The 13,177-nt window shown below is 33.8% G+C and overlaps 1 protein-coding gene across 2 annotated transcripts in view; it reads right to left on the bottom strand.

Moving 5' to 3' along the window:
* The window catches only part of LOC118188817 (DIS3-like exonuclease 1), a 218,659-nt gene that overhangs the window by 175,835 nt on the left and 29,647 nt on the right, over positions 1–13,177 (bottom strand). For both annotated transcript variants that reach the window (XM_085815332.1, XM_085815331.1), the window contains exon 2: positions 5,615–5,751. In XM_085815332.1, the coding sequence (XP_085671458.1) occupies positions 5,615–5,751 (137 nt within the window). The remainder of the gene's footprint in view (positions 1–5,614; positions 5,752–13,177) is intronic.

The following is a 13,177-nucleotide window of genomic DNA, read 5'->3' as shown; positions in this document are numbered from 1 at the left end:
ATTGCTAATTGTGAGGATAACACTAACGTAAATTTTGGTCGAAAAGCTAGAAGAGGCATCAATAACGTTTTTTACGAAACTTAATAAACATTTGAACCAAAAAATTATTGGAGTAGGTTGTGCAGCGCACATTCTACACAGTACTATTCAAACAGCATCTGACTTACTTCCAGTGGATCTTGAAAATATTATTGCAAAAATTTATTTGTATTTTTTTATATAAACTGTGCATATTAAAAGTTTGAAGGTTTTTTGTGAAAGTGCAGAAATCGAATATAAAAGAATCATTGGTTACAGCAAAACATGATTTTTACCAGCTGTAGAAAAATGTTTAAAAATATACAAACCATTAAAAATCATACTTTTTATCACAAGATAAATGTCCAAGAATATTGCACCTCTTTTTTGAAAATTACATATCACAAATTTGGCTTCAATTCATCCACAACCAAGCAACATCGTTTCACAATGTTGTGAAAATTATTGAAGGGGACAAAATTTCAATTACGGAAGTGTCAAATGAAATCAATAATTTAAAAATAAAATTACAAGAAAGAATTGATAACTATTACATTGCTTTAGTTATTCTAAAGGACATCACCAGGTTGGAAGAACAAGATGCTATTAAACGACCTGATTTTCTGAAAGAAGTCGAAATTTTTATAACTGCTTGGAATATCTTGAAGAATGGACAGTTCAATTCGAGGATACTAAAAAATTTCATTGGGTGACATTAAAAAAGGAGATTTTATGGGAATATGTGGAAAAATCTCTAATATATTAGTAACCATTTTCCGAAAAATAATATTTGTGAAAATGATCTTTTTGATAAGGTGTCATTGGTAAAAAGATACGTGATTGAAAAAATTAAATGTTAGTTGTCTGCAAACGTGGAAATAGACAAAAAAATGGACAGAGTTATTTCTTCATTTTAAACATATATTCCTTATGAAAATATTTTGAAAATTGTAAAACACGTGCTCTCCCTTCCGTGCTCTCCCTTCATGAATAAATGCAGCAACAGAACGTGTTTTTTCTAGTATCAATAAAATATGAGCAATTGAAAAAACACAGTTCAGCATTAAAACTTTAAAATCTGTATTAAGCATAAAATATAATTTGACCAATTTATGTGAGAAATTTCACGACATTTTAATAAATGATCCGAGTTTACTGCATAGTATTCACTCGGATAAAAAATATGACCTGAAAGAAAATCATAATTTTTTTAATAAAATATTAAATTAATTAAAAAACATAATATTCAAATTATTGTTTTTTACAAATATTTTATAGTTACCAGTAGTTAATAATAAATATATTTTTAGTCTAAAGGGGCTTTGTGCCAGAAGGACTATTGTTTTCATTTTGTGATTTTGCGTGGAATCATTTTATATGTCCGTTTTTCAAATTGTTGCCACAAAATGTTAGAGTCCTGCATTATATTTGAAGAAATTAAATAATAAAAAATCTGCATAAATGTATGTATATTTCTCGCTTTGTGATAAAACAACTGTACATAGAGCCATCAAATTTTGAATGAAGTAATACTACTGCTTGTGGAAGCCCAAATTTGAAATTTGGTATTTATTTTATTATCGATTTTATATTTTGCAAAACTGTAACGAATTTTTGAGTAACAAAACTCAACGATTTGGAAGCAAGCAATGGTAACAATCTACCGGGGGGGAGGGGGGTACGTACCTTTTTATCTCCAGCGAGCGGAAATTCTGCGTATCGGAAACAGTGTATCGGAAATTCTAAAGATAAGCTCATTTTAAAATTATTTTGCGACATTGCTATTGAACTGAAATTTATGGTTTAAGTACAAAGAACATGATATTTAATAAATAAAGGTAACAATCTGACAAATAATACAAATAAAGGTAATAAAGGTAACATTTTAACACAAAACGTTAAAAAAATGTCCCTTTGGACGTAATTTAAAATCTGAAACATTTCTTTTTTTTGGGGGGGGGTTACATTTATAGACAAGTATATGAATGTATACAATAATTTTTTTTGAATTATTGGTCTGCTTTCATAACTAAATTACAATTTTCATTTCATTTCATTTATCCCACTTTGTCTCAATGAAAATGTGGTCACTTTATCTATAACATAGTTAACCATAATTTCACTGATCAATATTGAACCCCTTCATAAGTACATCCTTTTTTTTTTTTTTTTTTTTTGATCATACTAGATTGTAATGGAGCTATGGAGTTTATTGGCTGATGATAAAGAAAGCACTGGATTATTATTTATGAACAGAACAGTATCTATAAGCTGTAAAGTTAATGAAACACAAGTTTTTTTCTTTCAAATTCACAAAGTTGCCAATGGACTGGTAGCTTTTTAATCGGGTATGAACAATCCAAAAGTAAGATAAATCCAAAAAACTATAATTAGATGAAAAGAGTGATTGCATGAATGATACTACTCACAACTATCACCAAAAAAGAAGCCATACCAAACTGGTGATGCTTGGCGCTGAGGAAATATGTTGGAATGCAGCCAGTAGGTAGGGTTTCAATGGAAAAATCTTTAAAATTTAGCACGAGGATGACTTTTTTGTTAAAGTATTTTAAGCATAATTTTTTAATACATTTTTTGGTACTTTTCCGTTTTGCCGGCGCAAACGATAAAGTCGCCAATAATGGTACAATTGATGCCAAACGAATATTCTCGCTGGTAACCTTTTACGCCTCATTCAGATAGTTCAGTTTTATGTCTAAGGCCATTTTCGGTAATTAAATCAATTAGGATGCAATCACAGCGCTTACCCGAAGCCGAAAATATAGAAAATGTAAAGTCAAGGGTTTAAATTCATCAATTCTAATGAGAATGCATTAGCGAAGTAAAGCACTGCAGTTTTACATAATTTCTGAGTAAGCTATTCGTACGAATTGAAGTATTTCTTGCATTTAAACTTGTGTTCCAAATTAAGATTTAACTTGAAATTAATGTAGATAATTACTGAGATCATTATATTTTTGTAGAGTAGTTTACGTGCGATGAAATCGCTTGGGGTCACGTGATATGAACCGGCGAAACAGGATGTTGAACCATGAAAGCATAGTAAATTCTTAAATTAATGTCTTTTTACAAATTTATTGTCTTTATTTATTGGCTTTTTGTAAAATTTTAAGCGATATTAAAATGTTTATGCCTTCAAAAAAAAAAAAAAAAAAAAAGAGAATTCTTAGAACTAACATTTTTTAAATATTTTTTTATGTGTATACTGTATAATGTCGCCAATAAAGTCTGTTTAGCGAGATTTGCGCCGGCGAAACAGAAAAGTATCCATTTTTTTTATTCCACTGAAATTTCCATATAAAAACATAAACTTTGCATATTTTAATTAAAAAGTGTCATGTGATCAAAATCATTGCTGTGTGAAAGTTTACCTTATTTGATTTATATCTTGAACTTTGACCATTTATTTAAGAGCTAAGCAAGCATGCAATCATTTTTTAAACATTTGGTATATCTGCTATACCTTTTTCATGTTTTTTTTCTATATGACTAAGAATTTAAGATTTAAATTATTTAAAATAATTGTTAAAAAATAACGAAATTATATACAAAACATTTATTTTTTGGTACAAGAAAAGGAATTTTAAATAATTTAATTGATGTAATAATTTTTAAAGCAAATTAAATTTGAATTCTGCATTTTTAAATAATTTGCATTTCAGTTAATGCAGTGTAGAAGTACCAGCTTAAAAGTAACTATTATTAAAGAAATTACTTTCTGAATAGAGGTGTTCCTCAGAACAACATATAAAGTACAATATTTTATATATTATTTATTTTATTTTTCATAATATTTTTACGAAACTGTACTATTGTTTTCAATAAGATCTGCATTTTGATTTCTAAATCACTAGAGAAAATTTAAAGAGCAAAATATTTCCAGATCATATTTCATTTTAGCAGCTGAAAGAAAATATTATTAAACCAAACAGAAACATGGAGGGAGGGAATACTATCTACATTTTATTCTGGAGATGCACAGCTGATTTTTAAGCTGATTTAAATACTACAAGTCCTAATTCTGGCATTTTCATCACCCCTTTCATTATAAATTAAACATTTAAAAATTCAGAGTGAAATATACTTTTAATTTCTATTTGAGAAAAACATATAGCTGATGCCTTCTAAAAATTGGTACTTTAGGTGGCTATCTATGTCAGTATACTTAAAGCCAGCTGTAATGTTCCTTATTACTTACTCTGTCTATAGTGGAAGTAACCACCATGGCAATCTGGCTGACTTTTCCCTCTCATCTATTTATACCGCCTAGGTATCTCTTACATTATAGATTCAAAATAATTATTATTACAGTAAATAAATAACATAATATTAATTTTTCTTTTGATATATCCCAGAAATCCCTGAAAAAAATAACAAATAGAAACATGTGGAGGATATCAACATATCATGTCACGTTGTTGACTAAGGGATGGTTGAAGATGGGAAACAGATGCAAGTTATTGCCACTTCTGATCAATCTCTTGATCTGGTCTAAAATATGTAAACAACCCTAAAAGTTTTCATTAACTGGCTATCAATCTATTTATCTTCAAAATAATGATTTTTAATATTACTTTTCACGTTGTCATCTATCTGGAGATACTTCTATTTCTGCTGTCTGCAAACAGCACAACAGTGCTCCATTTCATATACTACAATTCAATCCAATTTATTTAAGAAATAAGGATATAATATTTAAGAAATAAGGATCTCATCTATGCAGAAGAGAATTTTCCCATTTTATCCCTTTTTCCAAATGCATTGAAAGAAATCAGACATTGTAAAACAATTAGGATGCATGTTGTACTGGAAGAACAGAAGTTGGAGATACTATAAGATTGTTTGCTTGATGTAAGGTAAATTTATGTGTTTCCTGATTATTTCTTAAATATACGTTTTTAGTTGCCATCCCTTCTGGGCAGATTTGAATGATTTGATATGATGGACATATTATCTGTGGTTACATTTAATTTTTCAGCAATATCAACAATATGACAAAAACAATACAAATAATATTGGGATTCTATGTTACAAATTTATTTTTAAAAATTTCTGAACTGACCATTAATGAAATACAAACTGCTCTTTGTGCTTGCAAATGAAAACAAGAAATACTTATAGAATATATATTTTCAAACCTACTTGATTTTGATAATATGTCTTTAGAATAACATTAAAAAAATTAAACTGGCATTCTCCATCGATACATTCAGGAATTTCTTTTAATACAAGCTACAGATGTGTTCTTAGACTTTCACATTACTTTTAACTTTTTAAAAATATCCATTTTGTAATATTAGCTTTCATATAATTGTAATGTATAAAACGACAAAAAATGTATGTGTTTTGCATAATACTGACATAGAAAGGCCAGATATATGAAATTTGACATTTCAGTGTTTCAAAATAGCAATAGCTTCTCCAGTTTTGACCATTCTCTGTGATTTTGAACTAGGGAAGGCTCATGGTTAAATCACTAAACTCATTTAAGTATTAACACAAAGCACTGAAGTTTAATTAAAGCACATGAAGAGACAAATATTCAACAAATATATAAAGAAATTTATTTAAATACCTTTGAAGCTATACTTTGTAAAAGAATAATTCCTTTTATATCTTGAAGCTCCAGTACTTCCAAATATTTTGTGACTACATCCAAGCAAGGAATGACATAATGGGTTGCATCTTTCTCAAGTTGCATAGATTTAGGTGCTATGGGAGAGATTTCATAAAATAAATAAAATTACAATTTAGAATATATAGTCATTTCATATTATTAATGCTAATAATAAGCAAAACTATTTTTTTAATAAAGAAATCTAATCCAATTCATGATAACTGAAACCAAAGATGAAATTGTAGACATATATACTAAAGTAGTCATTAGAACGGTAATAACTATTAAATCATACAGATTCCATTTCAAATTTGGGAAATATAACATGCACATTAATAAAAGAACAAATTATAATTACATTAAAGAATTAAATCTATCACCACTGCTTAAAAAGGCAAGCTGAAGGTTAAGGAAGATGGCAGCAATAGTGAAGTTGATGTTCAGTTGGAAGTTACTATGCTTTTTGATACATATTATTATTTTTCATCTGGAATGGAAGACAAGGGCACTGTTCACTTCCACGCCTGTCGAATTAATTTCTACCTTTGCGTTGCCCTGCGTTGGCAACATGCTTTTGAGATTTTGTCGTTCGTAGAATTCGGTCGCTAAAAGCCTAGCTGACCTGTAACTGTTGTAATTCCTATTTTATGCTTATCTGTACTGCTGAATTATTACTAAATGTTTACGTGTGGATGTTTTGTTATTAAATGTATTCAGTTTGGTTTAAATAGACGAGAGTGACTGAATTTATTAAGTATATTTAAAGTCGAAACTGCGCCATTCTAATACGAGGAACGTAAACAAATTCTTGGAGGCACGGCGGCGTGATTCAGGCGGAATTCGTCAGCAGTTCAAGTACAGATAAGTGCTTTTTATTTCGATTTACATCTGAATTTGATTCTTGAAGTTTTATATCTATTTTGTATTGATTTTCATTTTGAACTTGAATACTTCGATTACTTATCATGGATCAAGCTACTGTCATTAGATTGCGTGGTAGGGCAAAAGCGGCCTTCACAAGGCTTCAGAATACTATTTCTTCCGATTTATCTAAAAATGAAGTAATTTTGCATCTGGAGCGCTTGGAAAGGATTTATTTAGATTTTGATAAATTTGATGCCCAATTACCACAAGAGCAGTCAGAAATTGAAGATTTTGAATCGAAGTATTTTAGTTTGAAACTTCAGTATCAAAATTTATTAGACGTATTGAATGTGCCAAATGTTCCAGGGAATTCTAATATTAGTAACTTTAAGTTACCTAAGTTGAATATCCCTATTTTTTTGGGTAACTTTAATGACTGAATGAATTTTAAAGATTTGTTTGTTGCAACAGTGCATAATACTTCTTTATCGAATATACACTGGTGTGCAAAAATTAAGGACGAGACGGTTTTTTCAATATAACTTTGTACAAAAGATTTCCAAATCAACACATTTAATACCGTAAGATCCCCAGTACGTAAGGACATGAGTAATGTAAGCAACACTTACTAAACGAGAAATCAGAGGGATAAAAAGAAGCTTTATTGAAAAAGTAGCATGGAGCGCAATGCGACTGAAGGCCGAAACATCCCTGTGATGGGTGTCCAGCAAGAAACATCCGGTCTTTAATAGGGGATATGATCTCCCCTGACTGCTAGGCAGGTTTCACAGCGTCTGCCCATGCTGAGAATGAGGGTGTCAATGAGTTGTTGAGGCATTGCTGCCCATTCGTCTTGCAGCGCCAATCGAAGCTCCGGAATCGTTACTGGTGGTAAGGTACGAGCTGCCAAGCGTCTGCCTAGAAAATCCCATACATGCTCGATGGGATTGAGATCCGGAGATCGTGCCGGCCAATCCATACGTTCAATATCCTCACTCTCTAAGACCTGTTCGACAGCTACTGTGCGATGACATGGTGAATTGTCGTCCATGAAAAGGAACTGCAGACCCATAGCGCCTCTAAAAAGACGCACATATGGAAGAAGAATCTCGTTACAATAACGGGTCCCGTTGACTGAACCTGCGTCGAAAATGTGAAAGTCTGTATGACTACTAAGCATGATGCCTCCCCAAACGATAACACCGCCACCTCCATACCTGTTCCTTTCAATGATGTTCGAGGGATGATTGCGGCTTCCCCGCTCTCTCCAGATGAGTATGTGATGAGAATCGCTACTCAGACTGAATCTGCTCTCATCTGTAAAGAGTACTCGTCCCCATTCATTGTCTCTCCAATTCCGGTGTTCCCGGCACCACAGAGAACGCCTTCTCCGATGGGCAGACGTTAGAGGTACACATCGTACAGGGCGTCGTGCAAACAGACCACCACCGTGCAGTCTTCTGGCCACGGTAAAACGCGATATCGGTCGTCCAGTCGCCTGTGTCGTGTGTCTAGCGATTTCTCCCGCTGTCTGCCGCCTGTTTCTTTTGGCCTGTAAGGCAATATACCGGTCATCTGCGGGTGTGGTTCCTCGTGGACGACCACTACTAAAACCCCGGATAGCTGTTCCTGTAGTTTGAAATTGTCTGCAAAGTCGTGAAACGATGCTGTGAGCAATTCCGAACTATGCAGCCACACTTGTCACACTGCGGCCTTCCTCCAACTTCCCAATGATTCGACCTCGGGTAAAAGCATCCAGATGTCGTCTAACAGATTGATTATTCGCCATTTCTCGCTGAGGCAGCTACTCGGTGTGATTTTAACTGCTATACTGCGTGCAATCTCTTTGCCAGAAATACTGATCTTACACCGACAACATGCTTTATACTACTCAGACACTCCCCCATTACGTCTACCTGTATATCTGCGCATGTGCTACCGAACATCACCTTACTTAATCTCCTGATTGGTCTTTCTGTTCGCTCTGCCTCTTCGTTCAACTGATATGCTAATTTTTCGACTTCATCCCTAATTTTTGCACAGCAGTGTACAGAAATTTCAGTATTTAATGGGATCACTTGCTGATGAACCAGCTTCTATAATTAAACATATTCCGTTATCAAATAATTCTTATGAAGAAGCATGGGCAAAATTGCTCGCTAGGTACGATAAAAAGAAACAAATCGTACAATCGTTAATTAGAACATTTATGGATCAAAAATGTATTTCACAGGTTGATAATGTTAATTTACGGCAATTAGCTGATACTTCCGATGAAGTTATCAGAGGTTTAAAAGCTCTTGGTGATGAAGCAACTTCTAAGGATCCATGGTTAATATTTATGTTGCTTCAAAAGGTAGATTCAGACACTCGAAAGTTATGGGCACAGAAAACAGCGGAAGATGATTTTCCTACATTGGAATCATTTTTTGAATTTTTAAATTTAAGGTGTTCTTCTCTCGAAATTATCATAAATAAAGAAGCAGAAGCTAACGTCGTTCATAGAAATAGTAATGGTAGTTCGAAAATGTTACAGAATTCTAAATTTAGTAATACTAAATGTTCGAAATGTAACGGACTTCATGCGTTATATAAATGCGTTAAATTTAAGAATTTGGATGTTACTGCTAGAAAGAACTTTGTACGAAAACGAGGATTGTGTTTTTTATGTTTAAATTCACATCTAATCAAAAACTGTAATTCACAGTTAAAGTGTAATTTGTGTAATTCAAAAACACATAATAGTTTGTTGCATGAAGATATTAAAGCTAACAACGTACAGCTTTTAAAAGCGCCAAATGAAACCGAAAGCACTCCAGAGAGAATTTCGAATGAATCATGCGAGGGTCAAGGTCAGGTAGTTATCAGTAATACGATTCAAAATTGCAACTCGGCGATTTTGCCTACAGTTCTCGCACTCGCATTTTCGTCCAGTGGCGAAACTATCCAAATTAAATTATTATTGGATTTCGGAAGTGAAAGTTCGTTTATTTTTGAATGAGCTGTTCGAAGATTGGGATTAAAAAGAACAAATCAAAGGTTACTTTTGCGTGCAATTGGCGGAGTGCCAGCTTCCAAAACTTGTGGTTCTGTTGATTTTAAAATTCAGTCAAAGTTAAATAATGAAGTAATTGATGTTAACGCATACATTTTGGATAGGTTAACTTTGCCATTGCCGGAACAAGTCATTAATGTAAAGCATATAGAATACATTAAATCTATTCCGTTAGCGGATCCGAATTTCGCTCAACCCAAAGAAATTGATTTGATTTTAGGAGCTGATTATTTTTTCTCCGTTTTAAGATGTAGCCAAATATATGGTTCGAAAAATGAGCTTGTAACTCAAAATACAATTTTCGGTTGGGTGACTGCTGGGAAGGTCGGAAATAATATGGAAGGCCCCAGAACAGCAAATGCACACTTCATAAAGCTAGAAGATAATATAAATATTGATTACGAACTTAAACGTTTCTGGGAAATGGAGGATATTGTCGATGTTGGGAAAAAGGAATGTCTGACACCCGAGGAACAATTTTGTGAATCACATTTTCAAAACACTCATTCTGTTAATTCACATGGGCGATTTGTTGCAAAACTTCCATTTTATAAATCGCATTTGAAGTTGGGTGATTCAAAACTGGCAGCAATTTCTAGGTTGCGTTCCATGGAACGAAAATTCAAAGATAATCCCGAATTTGAAAAACAGTATAAAGATTTCATACATGAATATGAACAGTTAGGACATATGACTGTGATTAATGATGATTTATCTAACAGATCGGATATAGAAAAGTTTTATCTTCCTCATCATGCGGTCATTAAACCTTCCAGCACAACTACAAAATAAAGAGTAGTTTTTGATGCATCCTGTAAATCTGAAAATGGTACATCATTGAATTCTCTTTTAGGGGTAGGTCAGAAATTACAGAGAGATATTTTTGAGATTTTGATTAATTTTCGATTTCCTAAAATTGTTTTCACAGCCGATGTGGAGAAGATGTATCGTCAGGTGATGGTAGCCCCTGAAGATCAGAATTATCAATTGATACTTTGGCGATAAAATTCCAGTGATAAAATGCACATGTACAAGTTGAAAACAGTTACGTATGGTCTTTGCTCTGCTTCATTTTTAGCAACTCGATGTCTGAAGCAGGTAGCTTTAGATTCTAAAGAGGAATCAGATGTATCTCGTATATTGTAAGAGGATATGTATATGGAGGACTTATTGTCGGGTGCAAATACCGTTGATGATGCAGTATCTGTTTGCAAGAAAGTATCTTCAATTTTACATGCACGTGGTTTTGATTTGAGGAAGTGGAATTCAAATTCTGTAGAATTCTTAACTGAATTTAAGGAACATTGTTCATTGAATTCTGATTTTTAGATATCTCCTAATTCGAGTTCGAAAGTCTTAAGACTTTTTTGGAATTCAACTACTGATACCTTTAGTTTTAAAGCTACACTGCACATCAACGCACCTATAACAAAGAGACGCACATTAGCAGAATCTGCTCGCATTTTCGATCCTTTAGTTCTCTTATCTGCTTGAACTATATTGATTAAAATATTGTATCAAAAGCTATGGTTAGTTAAAGGCGACTGGGATTCAGTTGTTCCCCAGCATATCTCAGATGATTGGTTTAAATTTCAAGAGACATTCAGTCAAATCAATAATTGTGAAATTCCGAGATGTGTCATACTTACAACGGACAGTGTTATCCAACTACATGGATTTTCTGATGCATCTTCGCAGGCCTATGCGGCAGCCATTTACAGTCGCCAAAAATGCAATGGTACGGTTAAGGTTAATCTTTTGGTATCAAAGACTAAATTTGCGCCTATAAAGCAAGTATCCATTCCTCGATTAGAACTCTGTGCTGCGTATTTGATGACCAGATTAATGCGATCTCTATTGAACATTTTAAAGAAGTTTGATTTTGAAATCTTTGCGTGGACGGATTCCAAGGTAGTTCTGTCTTGGCTATCAGCTCATCCACGTAAGTGGAAAACTTTTGTGGCAAACAGAACATCTCAAATCATAGAAGTGATACCTATTAAACATTGGAATCATGTTCCCTCTAAACAGAATCCTGCAGACATTGCGTCTCGTGGTATTGAACCTCAACTCCTACCAAATTGTACTTTGTGGTGGAATGGTCCATCATGGTTGCGTCAGGAAGAGGGAAAATAGCCTAAATATGAATTAAAATCTGAAGATGATACTGAAGTAAAGGCCGAACAAAGATCTGATCCTATTTTTATTTCTCATATACGTGAATCGAATGATTTGTTAGCTAATTTGTTCGAGCATTATTCTTCGCGTTGTAAAATTGTTCGTATTCTGGCTTACTGTCAAAGATTTATTACTAATTGCAAGAAGCATCATGTTACTCAGAACATTTCACGTAGTGGCATTAACTCCAGCTGCCTTATGCCGCTAACATTTCTAGAGATTCGATTAGCAGAAAATTTCATTATTCGTTGGATTCAGAATCATTATTTCAAAGATGATTTACAATGTATTAAAGAAGAGAAACCTTTACCCAAGAAGAGCCAACTACGTTCCTCGTATCCATTCGTAGATAAAGATGGTCTCTTACGGGTGGGAGGACGTCTTCGAAATTCATCTTTAGCATTTAACATCAAACATCCTGTCATACTTCCTTCTCGACATAAATTTAGCGAATTACTAGTGAAAGAACTTCATATTACTTACCTTCATGCTGGTCCTTCTTTATTATCACACCTCATCAGGCAAACTTACTGGATAATTGGAGGAAAGAGACTGATACGCAGTTGTGTTAACCATTGCTTAATAGTCATCGATTTAAAGCTGCTTCAAATCCGCAATTCATGGGTGACTTACCTGAACATCGTGTGACTTTGGAACGACTTTTTTACGCATCTGGTGTGAATTACGCTGGTCCTATTACCATGAAATTTAATAAAGGTCATGGTTCTAAAACAACGAAAGGCTATATAACTCTGTTTGTTTGCTTGTCGACTAAAGCTGTGCATATAGAAGCAGTCAGTGACCTGACGGCAAACTCGTTTATCGCGGCACTTAGATGTTTCATTTCACGTCGCGGTGCACCACGGCCCATTTACAGTGACAACGGCACCAATTTTATCGGAGCATGCCGAAAACTACAAGAACTAAATCAGATCTGGTCTTCCTTGTATGCAATTTACCGAGAACTAAGTAAGTCATCTATTGAATGGCATTTTATACCGCCTGCTTCGCCCCACTTCGGAGGAATATGGGAAACCGGCATTCGCTAAGCGAAATTTCATCTGAGAAGAGTATTGAAAGAGACTTTTAACCTACGAAGAGTTGTCAACGCTACTTACCCAGATCGAGACTATTCTGAATTCACGTCCACTTACTTACGTGAACAATTCTGATATTGACTCAATTAATGTTTTAACCCCTTCTCATTTTATTACAGGTGATACTTTGACTTCCTTTCCAGAGACACATCAGTCTGTTCGCACAAGGAGTTCTAGGTGGGATTTTGTACAGAATCTACGTCGCGGATTTTCAGATCGATGGAAAAGGGAGTACTTGACTTCTCTTCAGCAGAGATCCAAGTGGCAGCACACCAAAGCCAATCTGAAAGTCGACACGGTGGTTCTTGTCATCGAAGATGGATCTCC

This window comes from Stegodyphus dumicola, chromosome 4 (assembly GCF_044657685.1).
Source record: "Stegodyphus dumicola isolate Sdum_Otavi_A_Nest chromosome 4, ASM4465768v1".
Taxonomy (NCBI): domain Eukaryota; kingdom Metazoa; phylum Arthropoda; class Arachnida; order Araneae; family Eresidae; genus Stegodyphus; species Stegodyphus dumicola.
The sequence above is the reverse complement of the archived record's forward strand: the minus strand, read 5'-3'. Positions and strand labels throughout refer to the sequence as shown.